We start from the raw sequence: 16032 nt of genomic DNA, 5'->3' as shown, positions 1-16032 counted from the left end.
GCGATGGCGGGTGTCGTAGCTCGAGGGTTGAGAGGCCGAGAAAGTTGATGCTCTCTCTCGGGAGTCCGCAATTGTCGCTATCGATAAGGACGAGCTTCAGCCAATCGTTGCGGGGCGCCCAAAATTATTTCCAACCTTTTGAAAAAGTTCCCCACGCGACTTGCGCTCTCACTGCGCATTTTACTTTACACTACCAGCGCAATGTCTATGATCACAGCGACGACGTGGGTGCCGCGCGGCTATGCGGCGCCCTTTCCTTCACGGTACCAGTTCGACGAGGACGAGTACGAGCGCATATCCAAGCTGGCAAACCTCCAACTCGAGGATGCCAAGGAAGATCTCGAGGAAGCACAAGCCGAAGAAAGGAGCAAAAACGGAACTTCGACCAAGGCTTCCAAGAAGGACGATGAGTGCGTGCACTCAACAAGCAGACTACCTCAAAGACTAACGACTGGAAAGGGACGACGATGACGACCTCAAGGAATACGACCTCGAGCACTATGACGACGACGTTGCTGAAGACCGCGGCGATACCATGGCCATGTTCGGCAACGCGAAGAACCTGGTTTTCCACGAGAACGACGAGGACGATCCATACATCACTATGAAGGCTGGAGAGGAATCAGATGACGAGGAGCGTGAGGAGCTTCAAATTCTCGCTACAGACAACTTGGTTCTGGCTGGTCGCATAGAAGACGAAGTCGCGCATCTGGAAGTCTACGTATACGAAGACGAGGACGACAATATCTACGTGCACCACGACATCATGCTGCCCGCAATTCCACTTGCCGTCGAGTGGTTAGATCTGCCCGTAGGCAAGTCAGTAGGCACAAGTGAGGGTAGGGGAAACTACGTCGCGGTTGGAACTATGGATCCTGATATCGAGATCTGGAACCTGGATGTGGTAGACAGCATGTACCCAGATGCAGTTCTTGGACAAGGCGCCGAGGACGCAAAGGCAGACAAGCCCAAAAAGAAGAAGAAGAAGTCGAAGAAGGCCAACGACGAGTTCCACGTCGATTCAGTCCTCTCACTCGCAGCCAACCGACAACACCGAAACTTCCTCGCTTCGTCATCGGCAGACAAGACCATCAAGCTGTGGGACTTGAACACGACAAAGTGTGCCAAGTCATACACGTACCACACAGACAAGGTCTGCTCCGTAGCCTGGCATCCCGTCGAGGCCACTGCTCTTCTCAGTGGTAGTTACGACAGAACTGTGGTAGCAGCCGATGTGCGCGCACCCGATGCAAAGGCGCCACGATGGGGTGTTGAGAGTGATGTCGAGACTGTGCGGTGGAATCCTCACGACCCCAACTACTTCTACGTAAGTGTGGCAGCGCCAGCTTGATCACGTCGTACTAACAACCTCAGGTCTCTACTGAGAATGGTATGATACACTACCACGACGTCCGCAACGCGCCAAAAGATCCCTCTGCCTCGAAACCAGTGTGGGTACTACAAGCTCATGACGAATCCATCTCTTCATTTGATATTAACCCAGTGATACCCGGTTACCTGGTCACAGGCTCCACAGACAAGCAAGTAAAACTGTGGAACATTCAAGACAACGGTCCCAGCATGGTTGTATCGCGGGATCTCGGTGTTGGGCGAGTATTCTCAACATCTTTTGCACCCGATAAAGAAGTGGGTTTCCGCCTTGCCGTCGCAGGTAGCAAAGGTGCAGTCCAGATCTGGGACACAAGCACCAATGCGGCCGTGCGCGCGGCTTTCGCGACCAAGGTGCCCGCTATCAGAGGAGATGGCAAGGAGAGGCTCGTGGGTCTGGAGGAACAGGACACAGACTCCGATACCGATGAGGGCGAGAGCGATGAGGAGGGTGCCGAAAACGGTGACGAGAAGGGTTGGGAGTCGATGGAGGAAGACTAGACGATGATACCCTGAGCATATAAGATCCAAAAGGCGTCGTGAATGTACCGAGCTCTATGCTATGTGTACGGTGTTCTATATCCTGCACAATCAAGCCATCCGTGAAGCTTGTCCCCGCAACACTCGAGGCCATGTTTCGCGGGTCGCAATCGCGAGTCAGGTCCCGCACACGTTTCGAAAATTGTCCGAACCAGCTCGCCCTTACTTTTTAGCTCCTTTCATCTCATCTGAATCGAGTAGCCTCACCATGGCGCAGCATGATTCATAGTGGACTATTGTAATGACATCACTATCACCACGAGCAACCAAAATCAATAAACGATAAACGATAAAGTCAGATTCGTTTTCTCTGCCATCGCATGAGCGTGACAAAGCAAAGTAGGAACGAGCGGGCGAACTCACAGCACTGGGCAGTCAGCAAGCGGCCGGCTGATCTGCGTTCGCAGCTTGGAGCCCTGGGTCTGGGCACCCTCATCGACACCAAGTGGACCTCGCTGCCTCAGGTTGCGATCTCGCGAGATGACGGCCAGATCGTCACCTCAAGGTTACCCGGCCTCGGCGCTTTACAGTTTCGAAACCACCAAGGACGCGCAAGGCAGAAACGCCAAAACCATCTCCCCTTTGATGATGCCCATGGCCAGCACACTGACATGCTCGGAGGATGCGAGACAGCTGTCTATTCGTGCGTCTGCAAGGCACGCGTGGCGTCGAGTGAGCGGCCTGCTTTGGGCGCTTCTGCATAAGGTTCTAGAGTGCCATGTGACCGGATTGGGAGGGGGTTGACAGAAACGCCGTCCCCAACGCAACCACGGTACCGTTTGCGCAGGCATCGGTGCTTATCCATAATGCCATGCTATGCGTGCAGCGCATGCGCTGTCGGGGCTGAATGACAGCTGTGCCTCCGACGTCCGACAGCACTTATTCGTCGCATATTTCTCCGTCATCTCACATGTCAATGCCGCGCGACAGGAAAGGGAAGGCCCTTAATTCAGCTCGGCAGCAGACCTCTGTTGTGGGAAGTGTTGAAACAGCGGGCCTTTGCAGCCCCAGCCAAAGGCGTGCGGATCTGGGAAACAGGCCAACGAGTCCCGGCTCAATCTGAGACGAATGGGCGGTAGATGCACTCTCTGCGAAGCCATCCCATTCGCCAGCCATAGAAAACGTATCACTCACTAAACTTAGCCGGGCTGTGTCGACGCCACTAACTCAGCATCCCAGGAACCAATACATTCTGATTCGCTGCTTTTTGCTTGGTTCTGGCGTTCCCCCGGTCATTCCTACCAATCTTCGAGAGACATGTCGACGCGGCTTGGTTAGCCTGCCGCCCCGGGGATGCTGGTTTTTCAACCCATTCAGTCGCTCTATCGCGCGCCGCCCTCTTCTTCAGGCTTCCTCCCTTCCTTTGCCTTACGCGCTCTCGTTGCCTTCCACAGCAGCCATCATTCCCTCATTTCGCGGCCCGGTGTTCGCTCCTTACGACACAGCTGGTCTCTACGCTCTTTGACAGACGAACTTACTTCACATCCACCATTCATTCTTCACCCCATCGCTAAACGCCGCGATTGCAGCATCAGAAAACCGAAAATCAAACAAAGAACCCAGGACCCAAGGACTCGACTGCATCACTGGAACCAACCGTGCCGGACTCTCAAGCCAACATTCTAGCCGCATTTGTACCACAATTACGACTCCGACATCCACCGAAATCCAGTGCACTGTTACACTGCAAAGGGCACGCGTCCAAATACACCACCGATAGCACAGCGTGATCTTTTCCAGATCCTTTCTAGAACACGGCGACAAACGCATTAGTGCAACTCTAGCTCGCGACTGTTTGGATCTCGTGCCAGCCTCAAGCGCAATCTATCCCAGGCAGTACCCCGCATATCTGCATTGCACCAAAGTAGCGACCAACTACAGTCACCGCCAGAATTACCGGCCCCAGAACCGACAGCTGGACCCTTATCTGCAATATCGCACATCTACTTTGAATTAATCCATCAATATGTCTCTCGCTCGTGCCATGACAAGGCGCATTAAGCGGACAGAAGAGCCGAAGGACTCCACGGTGTCGCCGACTCGCAGCCAGAGTGTCAAAATGGCCAACAACAACTTTGACCGTTCCAAGATCTCTCTTCCTATCGCCCTGGTGTCGACTACCAACATGCTCTCGTACAATGCGCCCGACATCTCGACCCTCAGGAACGTCTCCTCTTCAACTTCCCTCAGCCACTCCTCGGCGGACGACTCGGACCACAGTGTGTCAACACGCTCCCGGGCCTCTTCGCATGGTTCAAGAGACACCACCCTAACTGATGCCTCTTCTGTGGCGTCTTCACCCATCTCGCCCGCGCCCAACCACCTTTCCGGCTACTTTTCATCTTCTGGCAAGCAACTCAAGAAGTCCGCCTCAACTACCAGTCTCAAGCAAGTCAAGGAAGAGACTGTAGAGGCAGTGCCTGCTATTCCCCAGAGGGCTCTCTCGCACAGCAAAAAGGCACATGAGCGACTGGCGCACAAGCGATCGCTTCAAAACGTCAGCACTCGTGGCAGCATGAACTCCCGTGGAAGCGTCGGTTCTGCACGCCACTCGCGCGAACAGCGATCATCGCTCGACATGTTCAAGGGCACGATTGAAGAGGAGAACCACCCCTTTGGCCGTGAACTCGAGCAACTGAACGAAGTCGTCGAGGAGTTTGGCGGCGTAGTACGAGATGCAGAGACCGAAGCGGACATTTCCATTATGCGCTCGAAAAACCTCGCCGCTTTCTGCGCTGCCGACTACCTCTCAGAGATCCGCCCACTATTCAGCCATCGATTCGCCATCAAACACCAACCCGCACCCATGGCCTGGATTTGATCAAGTCTCCTTATTGTGCTCCCCGGACGGTCTCCTTTGCTCTCAGCCCTATACCTTAGACGATGTCGTACGCTCTCGTTTTCCGTGTACATACTTATAGGGACTGTGATCCCCACCACTCATTTGTCTAATTATAGTTTTTCCATTGTTTTACTATCTACTTGCTGGCCTGGTTGGAAGGAACGCAACACGGCGTTTCGGACTGCCAGCGTCAGGCTTGGGCACTAATCCCACACTATCTCTAACGATCTCTCATGTTTGTCTTGTACGATGTTATTGAAGAAGCGGTCAGCCGCAGGCGCGGTTGGAGGAATACGATGCATGGGTTTGGGTTGGCTGGACGTAGTGGTCACACTGCGCTCATGTCTTACTCAGATGAATGTGCTTCGAAATTTGAAATGTACACATACATCTTATCTATTTTCCTGCCTGATTGTGATGTCTTCCGCCTACCTTGTCGCTCAGCAGTGTCCATGGGACCAGCCGAAACTGGAAGGTGCCATCTGGGTCGTAGCACCTGCCAAAACCATAACCACAACCACGACAACCACCACATGTGAGCCCGAGGTCGTTCAGGAATAAGCATGAAGGTGTTCATGCAGCTCGCATGGTCCCTCGTAAGACCAAGCACAGCGGGCGGCAGACAAGGATGCCCTCTAGCGCGACCCGGAACCGGCGAAACACCTCGGCAGCCCTCCGATTCCATCTCAAACTTTTGGCAAGCAACAACCCCAAAGCCGAATTGAAAGCGCCCCCCACACACGCCCAAGATGATATGTCGAACCTGTCTGCGCAGCGCCTCGCGCGCCCAAATAACCTCGTCCACAAGCCCGCAACCCATGCGCTTCCTCACCACCACAACCCCCCTCCGCAACGCAACACCCATCTCCGCAAGCACCGCAACGCAATCTGCCGGCCGTCAAGGCGACTCGACTTCCTCGCACAACCCGCCAACCGCGACTTCCACATCTGCGGCTCAGCCGTTCAGCGAGCCGTTAACGCCAGCCGCGAGTCCGGATTTGAAAGCCACGGCTGCGGAAGCCGCGAAGAAGAAGGCTGCTCCGCTGGTGAAAAGCAGTATACCAGCTGGCCAACCGCTGAAGGGATTGAATTTCCTGAAAGATAGACAGGATCCTGTGGCCTTGGCTGACGACGAGTATCCGAGTTGGTTGTGGACGATATTGGATCGGCAGGAGAAGAAGGCGGATGCTGGGGCGGGAGATTTGTTTTGTACGTTCCCCTCTCAATCCACATACATTCCCACCTTCTCTATTCACTTTATGGCATGGAGAAAGAGAACATGTTTGCTAACCACCCCACAGCGAAATCAAAGAAACAACGCCGTCTAGCCGCAAAACGACTCCGCAAGGAACAAGCCATGAACCCCGAGATGCTGGTCCCCAAAGTCCCGCTATACGAACAGACGATTGATTTACCGGCTGGAGACGGTAGTTTGCAGGGCGCGGTCAAGGCGCAGGATGCGAGAGAGGAGTTGACAAAGGCGATGAGGAATAAGAGACGGGCGGGGATTAAGGAGGCTAATTTCTTGAAGGCTATGGGATAGATTGTGGGAGAGCTTTTATGCTGGTGGACAAGGATGTTATGGTGGCGGTGTACAATATGGGAGATGCACGACTATCACGATATGTATCAACATCTGTGGGTTTAGAGATATGTACCTTGGAGAGTGGACATGTTGGCTGATATGAAGCATACGCTTGACTTGATTACTCTCAGCATACACTGCAAAACAGACAAGGATACCAAGCACAAGGGTTCAAAACATGGATTCTCGCAAAACACCCGTTTAACTACTTTTAACACAACCCAAACCACCAACTAGAAACGCCACAAATGCACCCTCATCTCCCATCCCACCAACCCACGCCAACCTAGGGAAAAACTGAACAGCCCGGAGCCTACGTTGACGTTGGGTCACCTACTTTGCAAGGTCTTGGGTCAACGTAGTCTGCAGACCTGTTCAGTTTTTTTCTTCTTGAATGAGGTGAACCTAAGCAACATCCACAAACCCCCTCTTCTTCCTATTCTCCTCTCCATCCATCTTATCCACATCCTCCCACCTCACCAACCTCGCCTCATCCACCCTCTCCCCCACAAACCTCAACGCCGCAACATTAAACCCAATCAAGTCCTTGTTGCCCATGAGTGTGCTCCGCAAATCATTGCGCATACCCTCTAGCACAGTCTTGAGTTCGCGACTGGACACAATCTGCTTCTGATGCGTTTTGAGCATGAAGAAGAGGACGCGGCAGGTCAGTGTTACGTTCCACTGTTTGCGCACCCAGATAGCGAGGAAAGTGAAGAGAGCAGGGAGAGAGGAGAAGGGAAGGACGAGTAACGCGTCGTGCAGTTGTGCAGCGGGGATTTTGGAGAGGGTGTTGAGGACGTGGCGCTCGGCGGAGATGTTGCCTAGAGCGAGGAAAAGGGGGTTACGCTGTGGCGGAGCGATTTTGGGGTTGGTTCTGCGTTGGGCTTCCCAGTCTCGGACGACTTCGAGGTCGGCGATGCCTAGGTCCAGTGCTTCTTGGATGCGCTCTCCGGCGGTGAGGGTTGTGATGGTTTGTTTGCTGGCGTCGACGGCCTCGGCGCGGGTGCCGGTGGGGTCTTCGTCGTCTTCGAGGTTGGTGGCGAGCGTCTTTTCGTACATTTCTTCCAGCTCGCGTTCGCGCTCTTCTTCGAGGAAGATGGGCTCGTCGGAGCGCGTCCAGATGCGTATGCTTTTGTCGTGGCTGGCTGTGACGATGAAGTCGCCTGTGCGCGCGACAGTCATGGCCCAGATTTCGCCGTGGTGTCCTCTGAACTTTTGAACTTGTTGGAACTTGTCGCCGTCCCAGCTCTTGATTGTGCGGTCCTTGGAGGCGCTGAAGAAGATGTGGCGTTCGTCGTTGTCGACGGGGTGCGGGATGAAGGATATTTGCATGATGCTGTCTTCGTGGCCGAAAAGGGCCTTGTGACAGTCTCCAAAGTCGAGACCCCAGATACGGACGTTCTTGTCGGCAGAACAGGTCGCGATGAGCTTGCTGTCGCTGGAAATCGACATGTTGAGTACGGGCAGCTTGTGGCCGTACAGGTTGAGGAAGAGCTTTAATGAGTCTACGAAGAATACTTTCACGGTGTTGTCGAGCGTCGCTACGGCGAGTAACTTTGAGTCGGGTGAAAACTGCACGCTTAGAACGTCGTCGTTGACCTTGAGTATGCGCGACTGGGTCAGCTTCAAACGAGGTGTTGTGCGTTTTGTTCCGGGTATTTCTTCCTGGACAATGTCGAAATTCCAGAACTTGATGGACTTGTCGGCACTACCAGTGGCGAGTGACTTTCCGTCGGGGTGCACTTGCATAGTCCAAACAGCTCCCTCGTGTGCGTCGATCTTGTCCAGCAATGTCGATGCCGCTATGTCGTACAGTTCGATATCGCCATCCTTGGTTCCTACAACAACAATCTTGTCTCCTGGTAAGAACGCACAGCAAAGTGCATAGCCGCATTCTAGAGTGCGCAGGCAGTTTTGTGTCTTGACATTCCAGATCTTCAGTCCTCCACTTGACGCGGATGCCAGCATGCGATCATCGGAGCTGAGTGCAAGCGCTCGTACATCGTTTCGGTGACCGGAGAGCTCGACGGATAGTGTGCGGCTGTAGTCGGGTGCTTCCTCGCTCTTCGTCTTGCTTCTCTGGGGTATCTCGTAAACGTCGATGAGGTTGTTGTTCGTGCCGACCAGTAGCTGTAGCTTCTTCGTTCCTTTGATGTGCATCCATGCGACTGATCTCACTTTCCCAGCTGTTCGTACGGTCACATAGGGCACAAAGACTTCGCCAATCTCGGCATCCGCAGCGTCGACTTTGTCGTCAGCATCAGCGTCGTCTTCAACGTCTCCGTTTTTCTCGGTCTTGGCCTTTTCTCGCCTCCTCTTCCTCTTCCTGATCAAAGCTTTGCGGACCTCTTCTGGCGTTTTTATCCGCCATATCTCAACGGCCTTCTCTGCGCCATGTACAGCAATGTAATCTGCCTTGGCGTAAAAGGAGATTCCTTGTGTCCTGTCCTTGCCCGTCCGGTAAAGTATGCCTCTGGAGGTAAGGTATTCCTGCTCGAACCCTTCACCGATTGCTGAGCCCGCTCTTCGAAGCCCTGCCTGGTCGATAGCCCAGACTTTGAGTTCTCCGTCATTGCCGGCAGTTATGCAACCGCTACCATCCGGCGAAACACCAAGAGCCCAGCATTCTCCGTTTGTTTGTGCAATGTGCGTCTCGATGCAGTGCTGAGTCGTGACATCCCAGATCTTGATCAAGGCGTCTTTGCTAGTCGATAGTAGGAAAGCTTGATCTGCATCCACGTCCATCTCTTCGTCCTCCACGCCATCTTCTTGCGGAGCACTACCAGGATGGAGGAACTGCAGGCCAGTAATTTGGCCCTTGTGCCCTCTCAGCTTGAACAAGCCGGTTTCCGAGACCAGATCCCACACAACAATGTCCGTATCTTTGGCACCACTCGCCAGCCGTACTCCACTCTGGTCAAAAGTCAAGACTGTGACTGCGGATTTGTGGCCATTGAAGCTGATGATAACGGTCGACGTTCGCGCATCCCATATGCGTATGCTTCCGTCGGCGTAGCCCACAGCGAAGACGTCCGGGTCGATATCGCTCCGGCATATTACGGTGACTTCTTCGGTGCAGGTGTTGTCGCGCCATCTGCTCATCAGTTCACCCTTCTTTACATCCCAGCACAGCACTTCTTCGTTGGCGGCGGCGTATGCGCGTCCGGCGCCTGCGACTCGACTCGAACCGGGCTGCGTGAGGCCTTCGGGGGTCCATACAATGTTGGAAGTGGCAGTCGCGACCACGCCGAAAGCATCGGACTGCTCATACTTGCTATGTAACAGTTAGTACGAGCTCTGTTCGACTTGCGCTGCATGTGCGCATTACCTGTATGATTTGACCATTTTGCGCCGCCTCTATAAAATTCCGGATACTACGTGAGTATAGGGTTTGAAGGATGTCAGAGTCAGTCTCTTCAGGTCATTGCGCTCCTCAGACAATGTTCGCGGGTATGCGCCACTGGCAACGGTCGGGTTTGGAGTTGGTTACTTTCTCGAAACTTTTTAGACAAGGGCCAACCCCACGGATTGCGCTAGACCCACCTTCCAGCATCACAGCACACCTCCGTCCTCCGCATCACCGCCCTCGAATAGCTCCCCGCCCGACGACGCCCACCCGCCTACGAGGAGCTGCACCGCCAACATGCTTCTTCTCGACTATCAGAACGTCCTTATCGAATCTCTCCTACGGGAACGAATCAATGGGTGCGCCATACCCCGCTGCCTTCCGCTCCGCAGCACCAGCCAGGTAGCTAACAGCACATAGAGGAGCTACCGCCAACATTGACCAGGTCGTCTCCGACTTCGATGGCGTCACCTTCCACATCTCAACACCCGAGAGCAAGACCAAGATACTAGTATCATTGCACATCAAGTGCTTCAAGGAGCTGGTCCAATACGGCGCGCAGGCAGTGCTTGAGCGAGAGTATGGGCCGTATATCGTGGAGCCAGAGTCTGGCTACGACTTCTCCGTGCTGGTAGATTTGGAGAACCTGCCAGAAGAGCAAGGTACGGTCTGTTGTCGGACTGCTGGAACGAGGTGCTGACGGTGTGCAGATGCCAAAGAAGACCTGGTCAGGCGCGTTTCCCTCCTCAAGCGGAACGCCATGGCTGCACCCTTCGAGCAAGCCTTCGACGAGTTCCATGAGTTGCAGGAGGAAGCTTCCAAATACACATCCGAGTCGGCGCCACAGGGTGTAGCAGAGGGCGGTGCCGTGCGCGCGATCCACTACCGAGAGGAGGAAGCCATCTACATCAAGGCCAGCCACGACCGTGTCACCGTCATCTTCTCCACCGTCTTCCGGGAAGAGACAGACAGGATATTCGGAAAGGTCTTCCTTCAGGAGTTCGTTGACGCCAGGCGGAGAGCTATTCAGAACGCACCACAAGTGCTGTTCAGGAATGACCCGCCGCTTGAGCTGCAAGGCATCCCCGGAGTTGACAACTCTGGCTCAGCTGAGATTGGCTACATCACATTTGGTGGGTTGCCTAACACGATTGACTGTACGTCCTGCTAACCTCTGCAGTACTCTTCCCTCGCCATCTCGCCAAGCAACGGCGCGATGAGGTTATCTCGCACATCCAAACCTTCCGCGATTACTTCCATTACCACATCAAGGCTTCCAAGGCCTTCATTCACACAAGAATGCGCAAGCGGACTGCAGACTTCCTCCAAGGTATGTTGTGCTATCCTGCCTGCGCCAGGCTTATACTGACAATCTACAGTCCTTCGCAGAGCCCGACCCGAGACGGAGGAGAAGGAGAAGAAGACAGCCAGCGGCCGTACTTTCAAGGTCCAGGCATAGATGAAAATGAAAGATCATTTCGATTACAAGGCGGCATGCGCTGCACATGTCTAGTGAATTGAGGAGGGTCATTGGTGGCCAATGCAGGATGAAGTATCAGAGAGAGCGTACCATGTAGTTAGCGATGATTGAACCCGCCTGGTAACAGGCAAAAGCAAGCCTACCACCACATTCATGCCTGCCATTCGGTGTATAACATGAGTCCATACCCAAGTCACTATGCCGTGCGGGGACTAGCGCAAGTCGCGACTGCCACTCTGAACGCGTCCCCTGGCACACACCCACCTTGCGCCAAACCAGCGTTACCCCTCCCTGCAGCCAACCGCCATGTCCGAAGGAACCAGGCCAAAATACGACAACCTCCCGGGCATTGACACCGCCCCGGACATCTACGAGACCCCCGAGCTCGCCGAAGATGTGTCTACAATACAAGCCTCCACCGCCGTTTCCGAATCCGATGGCGAAGGCGACGATGACGACCCGAGAGACTCTGCAGTTCGTCACCAGCGACTTCAACCCGATCAAGCCCGCAATCGCTTCCAGCCTTCACGAATAGACGCCCGCGGGGTCGATTTCTCGGACAACATCACCGCACAACGGCAATCCTATCGCACAACGACACGGCGCCAGCGAAGGCGAGGCGAAATAATAGGAGATGAGAGCGATGAAGAAGAGGAAGGCTTTGCGAAGAAGCTATTGCGGATCAAGCGAGAACTAGCCGGGTTGGAGGAGGAGTACGAACGAAGAGTGGAGAGCGGGGACAAGTCCAAGATTGAGGAGCAAGACCCGAGGGAGTTGATGGAGACCATAGCAAGCAAAGTCGACACCATATACACAGCACACAAGGGCGGGGCGCGGGGCGCACAAGCTATACTCGACCGGACGGTACAAAAGTTTGAGAGCTACAAGCCCTTTGATCCTAGCACGACGCTCAGCGAAGCCATCGCAAACAAGCCGCCGCTACCAGGCACCCAGATTCAGAGGGGTCAGCTCGAAGTAGTGCTGAACCACGCGGCAGAGTTTGATAAGCGCATAACGCAGATTGAGAACAATCTGGGCCTCAACGGGAACACAATGCCGGAGCTCAGTGACCAAACGCCTTTTCCTGTTGCTTCTACTCTGACGAGGTTGGAGCAGACGCTCAGCTTGATTGGGGATGCTTCGAGCAACAACTTGGACGCCGTCACACAGAACGTCAAGAAGCTCACAGCAGAAGCGGAGCATCTGAAGGAAGTTCGGAATGAAGCTGCACAGGCTAGCTCAAATTCTGGCGACAACAAGGCGGTGACCTATCCAGACCAAGAGGCTAAGATCAACGCGCTGTATGGCACATTGCCTTCCATCGATAAGCTGTCGCCCGTTCTTCCTCTGGTCCTCGAGCGTCTGCGCACACTGCGACTCGTGCACACAAGTGCTTGGCAAGCCGATCAAGTATTGACTCAGCTAGAAAGCCGACAATCGAAGCAGGAGCAAGAAATTAAGCGGTGGGAGCGTCAACTTGAGGTTCTGGAGCGGGACTACAAGAAGGCCGAGGCCACCACGGTCAACAATGTCAAGACTGTTGGGAATGATGTCAAGATGCTGGAGGAGAAGATGGCCAAGCTGCTTGCAGGAGGCCAGGAGGAGTAGGTGTTCCGTGCGGACTACGACTTCGCGGCTACCACTGCCTTGATCCAGTTCAGCTGTGCTGAAGTCACGCGGATATCAATACCCCCGAGATGCTTGCAACAACTCTGTATCGAGACGCCCAGCGCATTCGGTAGGCGTACCCGGTCATAGCATGCCGATCACTTTCGAGATACCCAATAGACAGTTGCTACTCATAATCAATCAAACCAAGACCGTGTTTATCTGTAGTTGTCGTCATCCTTCACATGAAGGCTGGGAATGGATCATCGTGATACTAAACTTAAACGCCGGACGCCACCGGACACATGTTCCCCGGGGGATCAGCCAACCGGAGTGGTTGGCTCTCCGCACGTTAGCGAGTGCCTATCCTGCAAGCTGTGTACGAGGTCGTGGACGCATCTGAGCATAGTTTCGCAAGCACTAGCTGCTATTGCGCCGAAGCATGATCGGTCAACATGAGGAGAACATGGCCACGCTGGGAAGTAATCTTCGTCATGATGCTGCAGACGGCTAGGTGGAGCAAGTGTGGTGTGAGGCAGGCGATAGCATCGGCGATTCCCACGTCCAAGGCCGACCAAATTTATGTTCGAGCTTCCCTCAATTGCTCTTCCGCAACAGCTGAACTTTCTCCCAACCTACCGGAATTATCTCTAAACCTCCGCAATGGCTAAGCGCAAAAATGAGGCGCCTGCGCATGGCAAGGCGAAAAAGAAGAGAGCCATCTCCGACGACGAGGCGCATAACAATCTCCGCAGCGGTCTCTTCGACAGCAAAGTACTCGAGGGATATACGAGCGAATACGCGGATTCGCAGCCGTATGCATTAATCTCCGCACCTTCGACCCATGACGTTCTAATTGAACCATAGCTACAAGCACGCCGTAATCCATAACCTCGTCGACGATACTCTCCTACGTAATGTCCGCAACGAAATCCGCGAGCACATCCACTTTACGCCCAAAGAGACGGACATTTACAAGATTCACCAATCTGGTGATCTCGCAAATCTCGATGGCCTCCACGACTCTGCGCTCAAGCGCCTACCCTCCCTGCTTACCCTGCGCGACTCGCTGTACTCGTCTGCTTTTCGCAAGTACCTATCTTCGATAACAGGATCTGGGCCATTGAGTGGAGTGAAGACAGACATGGCAGTGGTAGGTTGCGCGACGCATTATCTGAGGAACTGTACTGACTGCGGCGCAGAATGTATACACACCAGGATGTCACTTGCTTTGCCACGACGACGTCATCGGAAGTCGGCGCGTAAGTTGGATTCTGTATCTGCTGGACCCTGACATTCCTTGGAAGCCAGAGTGGGGAGGCGCATTACGACTCTACCCAACCGAACACCTCGAGACACCAGACGGCGACAAGGTCAGGGTGCCACAACCAGACTTTTCGCTGTCTATACCACCGGCGTGGAACCAGCTCTCTTTCTTCACCGTCCAGCCTGGAGAGAGTTTCCACGACGTCGAGGAGGTCTACAGGAGAGGGTTGGAAGAGAAGGCAGAAGAAGACGGCGGGCGCGTTCGCATGGCCATTAGCGGGTGGTTCCACATTCCGCAAGAGGGCGAGGAAGGCTATGAAGAAGGTCTCGAAGAGAAGCTGGCAGAGAAGAGCTCGCTTGCTCAACTGCAGGGAGGCAAGGCGGACGTTTTCGACGAGCCGCAATCACACTGGGTCGACAACCCAGACTGGGAAGAGCAGGCAAAACAAGAGGACGACGAGCTTACTGAGAACGACATTGATTTCCTGATCAAGTTCATGAACCCGAACTACCTGGTACCGGACACAGTAGAGGAGCTGTCCAACATGTTTGGCGACGAGTCATCGTTACGACTTGCACAGTTCCTATCTAACAAGTTCTCCGCGCGGTTACGAGAGTACCTTGAGTCCAAAGACCACGAGGCAAACCCAAGCCTACCCAACAACCCGCACTCCAAGGAGTCGATGGTTGGTGTCGCACGACCGCCACACAAGCAGCGCTATCTCTACCGAAAAGCTATTCAGCCAATACCGACCACGCCGTACCCCGAGAACGACGGCATGACACCATACGACGACCTCGTCGACATCCTCTTCCCGCACCCAGCGTTCATGAAGTGGATCTCACTCGTGACTGGTATCACCCTGACCAAGAGCAACATCTTCGCGCGCCGTTTCCGACGAGGTCTCGACTACACACTCGCGACCGCCTACGAGGAAGAAGACCCCCAGCTAGAAGTCTGCCTCGGCATCACGCCCTCCCGCGGCTGGGGCGACGAAGACGAAGAGCCCGAAGAAGGCGCCGAGGAAGAAACCAAGCAAAACGGCAGCGGCAGCAAAAAGAGTAAGAAGAAGGGCAAGGCAAAAGAACCTGAACCCAAGCCCGAAGAGGAGGTCGGTGGCTACGAAATGTACATGGCTGGTGAAGACGATGCCGATCACCCCAGCGTTCCCACCGGTGAAGCTTCAACGTCTACTGGTGCAGGTCAGCGTCGCAAAGCAAAGGCTGATCCTGCTATCTACAAGTCTGCTGCTGACGACGAGGACGATGGTATTTTGTTCAGTCAGCCCGCTGCGTGGAATAACCTCGCTATTGTGCTGAGGGATCGGGGCGTGTTGCGGTTCACCAAGTATGTTAGTAAGAGTGCGAAGGGGGACCGGTGGGATGTCTGTGCGGAGTATGGGGTTGAGTTTGGGGAGGATGAGGATGATGAAGATGATGAATGAGTGGGTAGGTTTGTAGTTTACATTAAGATGGATGTATGCAAAGTAGATGATTCAACGACAATGTAGGCCTTACGTCTAGATGAAATCATGCAGAGTGGATGACCTAACGGCAATGTAGGCCTTACATTGAGATGAAAATAGGCAGAACAGATGGCCCAACGACAATATAGGCTCCTGGCTTCCATTCTGCCCTCACCAGGTTCATCACTTGTACATCGAACCAGCAATACGTATCTTAGTTCTACCGTCCTGCGTTCAACCACCTTATTGAAGGATAAAACTGAACACCCTAGGGCCTACGTTAATCTTATAGTACGTGATTTATTCACTTCTATCTTAATGTAGACTGCAGACCTATTTACTCTTTTGCTTAAACGAGCTTAAGTCCGAGCTATATCCGTCGGCATGCGCTCGTAACCGACCCGTGGACTAGTGCGACAACGGCACCAGCTGGGCATCCTCACTCCAGGGCTCCTCTCATTCCGTGAGGTGCACTACTCGCCCGCTATCGTATCGCGATGCAGACAC

General features: G+C 54.0%; 7 protein-coding genes across 7 annotated transcripts; 6 read left to right on the top strand and 1 right to left on the bottom strand.

Annotated features, from left to right (window-relative positions):
• Window positions 1-201: 201 nt before the first annotated feature.
• J4E92_008684 (uncharacterized protein) lies at window positions 202-1890 on the top strand (the record flags this gene model as incomplete). The annotated part of the gene is made up of 3 exons (XM_051500035.1): window positions 202-410; window positions 460-1327; window positions 1375-1890. 3 exons carry the CDS (start codon window positions 202-204, stop codon window positions 1888-1890), a joined length of 1593 nt encoding a protein of 530 aa, XP_051349733.1.
• Window positions 1891-3895: 2005 nt separating this feature from the next.
• On the top strand, window positions 3896-4750 carry J4E92_008683 (uncharacterized protein; the record flags this gene model as incomplete). Its single annotated transcript, XM_051500034.1, has 1 exon — window positions 3896-4750. The coding sequence occupies one exon, from the start codon at window positions 3896-3898 to the stop codon at window positions 4748-4750; it is 855 nt and encodes a 284-aa protein (XP_051349732.1).
• A 770-nt stretch (window positions 4751-5520) lies between these two features.
• J4E92_008682 (uncharacterized protein) lies at window positions 5521-6314 on the top strand (the record flags this gene model as incomplete). The annotated part of the gene is made up of 2 exons (XM_051500033.1): window positions 5521-5980; window positions 6073-6314. The coding sequence occupies 2 exons, from the start codon at window positions 5521-5523 to the stop codon at window positions 6312-6314; spliced, it is 702 nt and encodes a 233-aa protein (XP_051349731.1).
• Window positions 6315-6761: 447 nt separating this feature from the next.
• Window positions 6762-9704, bottom strand: J4E92_008681 (uncharacterized protein; the record flags this gene model as incomplete). Its single annotated transcript, XM_051500032.1, has 2 exons — window positions 6762-9633; window positions 9688-9704. 2 exons carry the CDS (start codon window positions 9702-9704, stop codon window positions 6762-6764), a joined length of 2889 nt encoding a protein of 962 aa, XP_051349730.1.
• A 298-nt stretch (window positions 9705-10002) lies between these two features.
• Window positions 10003-11164, top strand: J4E92_008680 (uncharacterized protein; the record flags this gene model as incomplete). The annotated part of the gene is made up of 5 exons (XM_051500031.1): window positions 10003-10064; window positions 10126-10367; window positions 10416-10838; window positions 10886-11035; window positions 11085-11164. The coding sequence occupies 5 exons, from the start codon at window positions 10003-10005 to the stop codon at window positions 11162-11164; spliced, it is 957 nt and encodes a 318-aa protein (XP_051349729.1).
• Window positions 11165-11491: 327 nt separating this feature from the next.
• J4E92_008679 (uncharacterized protein) lies at window positions 11492-12793 on the top strand (the record flags this gene model as incomplete). The annotated part of the gene is made up of 1 exon (XM_051500030.1): window positions 11492-12793. The coding sequence occupies one exon, from the start codon at window positions 11492-11494 to the stop codon at window positions 12791-12793; it is 1302 nt and encodes a 433-aa protein (XP_051349728.1).
• A 663-nt stretch (window positions 12794-13456) lies between these two features.
• Window positions 13457-15504, top strand: J4E92_008678 (uncharacterized protein; the record flags this gene model as incomplete). Its single annotated transcript, XM_051500029.1, has 3 exons — window positions 13457-13608; window positions 13661-13946; window positions 13996-15504. The coding sequence occupies 3 exons, from the start codon at window positions 13457-13459 to the stop codon at window positions 15502-15504; spliced, it is 1947 nt and encodes a 648-aa protein (XP_051349727.1).
• Between the last annotated feature and the right edge of the window lie 528 nt (window positions 15505-16032).

Source organism: Alternaria infectoria, assembly GCF_024043175.1.
Source record: "Alternaria infectoria strain BMP 0036 chromosome Unknown scaffold_18, whole genome shotgun sequence".
NCBI lineage: Eukaryota > Fungi > Ascomycota > Dothideomycetes > Pleosporales > Pleosporaceae > Alternaria > Alternaria infectoria.
This window is presented reverse-complemented; position numbering and strand designations above follow the sequence as displayed.